General features: G+C 41.1%; 1 protein-coding gene across 5 annotated transcripts in view; it reads left to right on the top strand.

Moving 5' to 3' along the window:
• LOC140324291 (zinc finger protein 592-like) overlaps positions 1 to 3,155 on the top strand; it is a 19,126-nt gene that overhangs the window by 7,205 nt on the left and 8,766 nt on the right. For all 5 annotated transcript variants that reach the window (XM_072402045.1, XM_072402046.1, XM_072402043.1 and 2 more), the window contains 2 exons: positions 371 to 419; positions 947 to 3,155. The exon at positions 947 to 3,155 is cut by the window's right edge and continues 85 nt beyond it. In XM_072402045.1, coding sequence (XP_072258146.1) covers positions 967 to 3,155 — 2,189 coding nt within the window. In that variant the 5' untranslated portion in view covers positions 371 to 419; positions 947 to 966. The remainder of the gene's footprint in view (positions 1 to 370; positions 420 to 946) is intronic.

The raw sequence follows: 3,155 nt of genomic DNA, 5'->3' as shown, positions 1-3,155 counted from the left end.
AATGAGTTTTGATTATATTGCCGAAGTAATGCTTGGCTAGTTTTGGTTTGTTTTGATTGTACATTTTTTAATGAAAAGTATACAGGGACATAATTGTGACAGCCTGTATTTTTTATTATTCTTTCTTCAATATTCTACTCTAAAGGGTCAATTTTTAAAGCGGTATATCTGACATTTACTGAAACATTACCTGGTTGAGAATCATTACTGTCACTTGCATTACTGTTACTTGAACACATGGACCTGGAAGCTTCTCCACCAGGGAATATTTTAGTGTATGTCAGATTAACTAACTGCCTTATAGATAGACCCCCAAATTCCATTTTTAGTGAATTTTTAATGACTGTTTTATTTATTTATCTGTCTTTAGGCTTTGTGAAGTATCTACACAAAGGGGAGCCATGAGATAGACCCACTTGGTAAGTTCCTATTTACATTATAAATTTATTGGGGCTATACATTTTAGTGAGATTATTTTCCAGAATTTCGAGTGATAACACTGCAGGAAATATGGGTATAAACAGCGTTTGTTCCCAGGTATTAAAAGTAAACATCTTTATCTAAAGAAAGAATGTATAATGCAAACTCCAAGCTTAGAGTGTAGGTTTGAAAAGCCAAGAATCATTAGGATCTGGGACTGGCACTGCTTCGCAGTGGATTTTTTTCTCACTGAAAGTAATAAACCCCTGTGACATAAAATCGCAGTTCATTCTACAGATTTCTAAGCGTACTCCCCATTTGTGCATTTATTGCACCCTTGTTTTGCTTTGCACACTGTTCACATTTCTCTAACAGGGTTCTGTATCTGTACTTTATAATTTTTTTATATAATATTTATTATACATCACAGTGAACAGTGTCCAAAACAATGTATATTTAAGAAAGTTGTCCTGATTGTTTTCAATAAAAACATATGGCATAGTCATTCTGTTCACTCCTATTTCAGATCTTGTCATATTTCCAGTCATGGGGGACATGAAAACTCCAGACTTTGACGATCTACTTGCTGCCTTTGATATCCCTGACGCCACAAGTTTGGACCCAAAGGAAGCTATCCAGTCTACAAGTGATGAACAAGAGAACCATCTTAAAACTTCAGGAATGTGTTTGGATGAGAACCTATCATTATCTCAGTCTGTTTCAGCACCTGATGTACCTGCTGTTAGTGTGATTGTAAAAAATACCAGTCGGCAGGAGTCATTTGAGGCAACAGAAAAAGAAGGAAATCACATGGGTCCAGCTCTTCTCCAGAATGGGTTTCGTGGTCCAGAAGTGAGCCCTGAGCCGCCTGGTGTGGGACCTGGTTATGGAAAATTTGAGCCTGGTTTTATCAATGGGGACAACTCTAGAAATTATGGTGAAAAAATGGAGTCCCATAAAGTAGAACCATTGCCAACGTTTAGCCAGTTCAGCCCTATTTCAAGTCCCGAGCCAGAAGACTCAAAAGACGGAGTAGTGAGCAATCAAAAAGCAGCAGAGTCTCCCTATTTTCCACAGCCTTCTCTGTATGTTCCTGAAGAAGGTTGCATGGTGGATTCATTAGGGAAATCTACAGAGCCTGAACTTAGTATGTTTGATGAATACTGTAAGAAGGATCAAAAATCAGACTGCATTGAAATGGACAAAAATAGAACCGCAGAGCAAAGCAGGGATGTTGATAAAACAAACAGTTTCCTTGGTCCTTCCCTGCCATTCAGGGATGTCCAGGATGAAAGCATTTCTGAGGAGAAGGCATTTTCATCTGCTGGGGATTCCTATGGCAGCTTGGCTGGTACATCAGCTGTGCCTCCTCGACAGCGTATCAAGCCAGCTCACTCTAAATTATCTTCCTGTGTAGCTGCTTTAGTAGCATTGCAAGCCAAGAAAGTTGCAGTGGTCCCTAAGGAGGAGCCTTTAAATATTCCTAAAGATGTTAGCATCCCATTGAAGGAAAGTATTAAAGGAAGTCCAAAAATGCCAAAGTCACCAAAAAGTCCGCGAAGTCCACTGGAAGTGGTTAAAAAGATCATCAAAAATCCAGACAGCCCTATGAGTGTCTGCAGTGACACCAGCAGCAAAGACTCTCCTTCAGTCTGTGCTGGTTCACCTCCTGCAATACCAAAAGTCAGAATCAAGACTATAAAAATGTCATCTGGTGAGATAAAAAGAACTGTAACTAGAATTCTGCCAGAAGTTGAGCCAGATGATGTGGTAAAATCTCCTGAGGACTGCATTGGTGAAAATTCATCTGGTGAAGACAATAAACCACTTATGCATGTAGAAGATGGGGCAGAGTCAGAAAAGGAAAAGACAAGGAGTTCTGCAAGACTTTCTGTGAGCAATCAGGAGCAAAATGCAACGGGTACTCAAGTAACCAATGCTAAAGGGGATAAAAAGAGGAACACCCAAACATCAAACCTTCAGAACCCTGGCAATAGCTCGTCAAAGAACACCGGTACATCACAGAACAAGAAGCAATCAGCGGCAACTACAAAGACTGCAGCCAGTTCTACCAACCTACTTCCAAAAGCTGTCCACCTTGCCAGCCTTAACCTTGTCCCTAATAGTGTTGGCACTAGTGTGGGGCAAAAGGCTACTCCTTTGAGACAGACACACAGTTCTCCTATGGCAGTTCCACTTGTACATCAAGTTAAAATTGCTGCTCCTGTAATAGTGGATGCTTTTAATAAACTTTTACATAGTGCTAACCCGGTCCCAACATACACCCCAAATTTGAACCCCCCACCAGACTGCAATATATCTCTACCAGCTTCTGGTTACTCTTGCCTGGAGTGTGGGGACTCTTTTGCCTTGGAAAAGAGTCTTGTTCAGCACCAGAACAGAAGAAGTATCCATATTGAGGTTATGTGTACCCAGTGTTCTAAAATGGTTCAGTTCTATAATAAGTGCAGTCTGTTAGGTCATGCTAGGGAGCACAAGAGTAAAGGACTAATCATGCAGTGCTCTCAACTGATGATGAAGCCCATATCCTCAGAACAGATGCTGGCTTCACCACCTTTAGTTTCCACAGCTCTTTCCTCCCAACCCTCCACATCCACTCAACGAACCATAGCTCCAGCAACCCCACTAGGAGCATGGTCTGGGACTTCCTCCTATGCTCCACCAGCCATGCCACTTTATGCCGACCCATATGGACTTATACGCCATGGATTCAA

This window comes from Pyxicephalus adspersus, chromosome 2, assembly GCF_032062135.1.
Source record: "Pyxicephalus adspersus chromosome 2, UCB_Pads_2.0, whole genome shotgun sequence".
NCBI classification, from domain to species: domain Eukaryota; kingdom Metazoa; phylum Chordata; class Amphibia; order Anura; family Pyxicephalidae; genus Pyxicephalus; species Pyxicephalus adspersus.
Note: the sequence above shows the minus strand (reverse complement) of the source record. Positions and strands in the feature narration are given on the sequence as shown.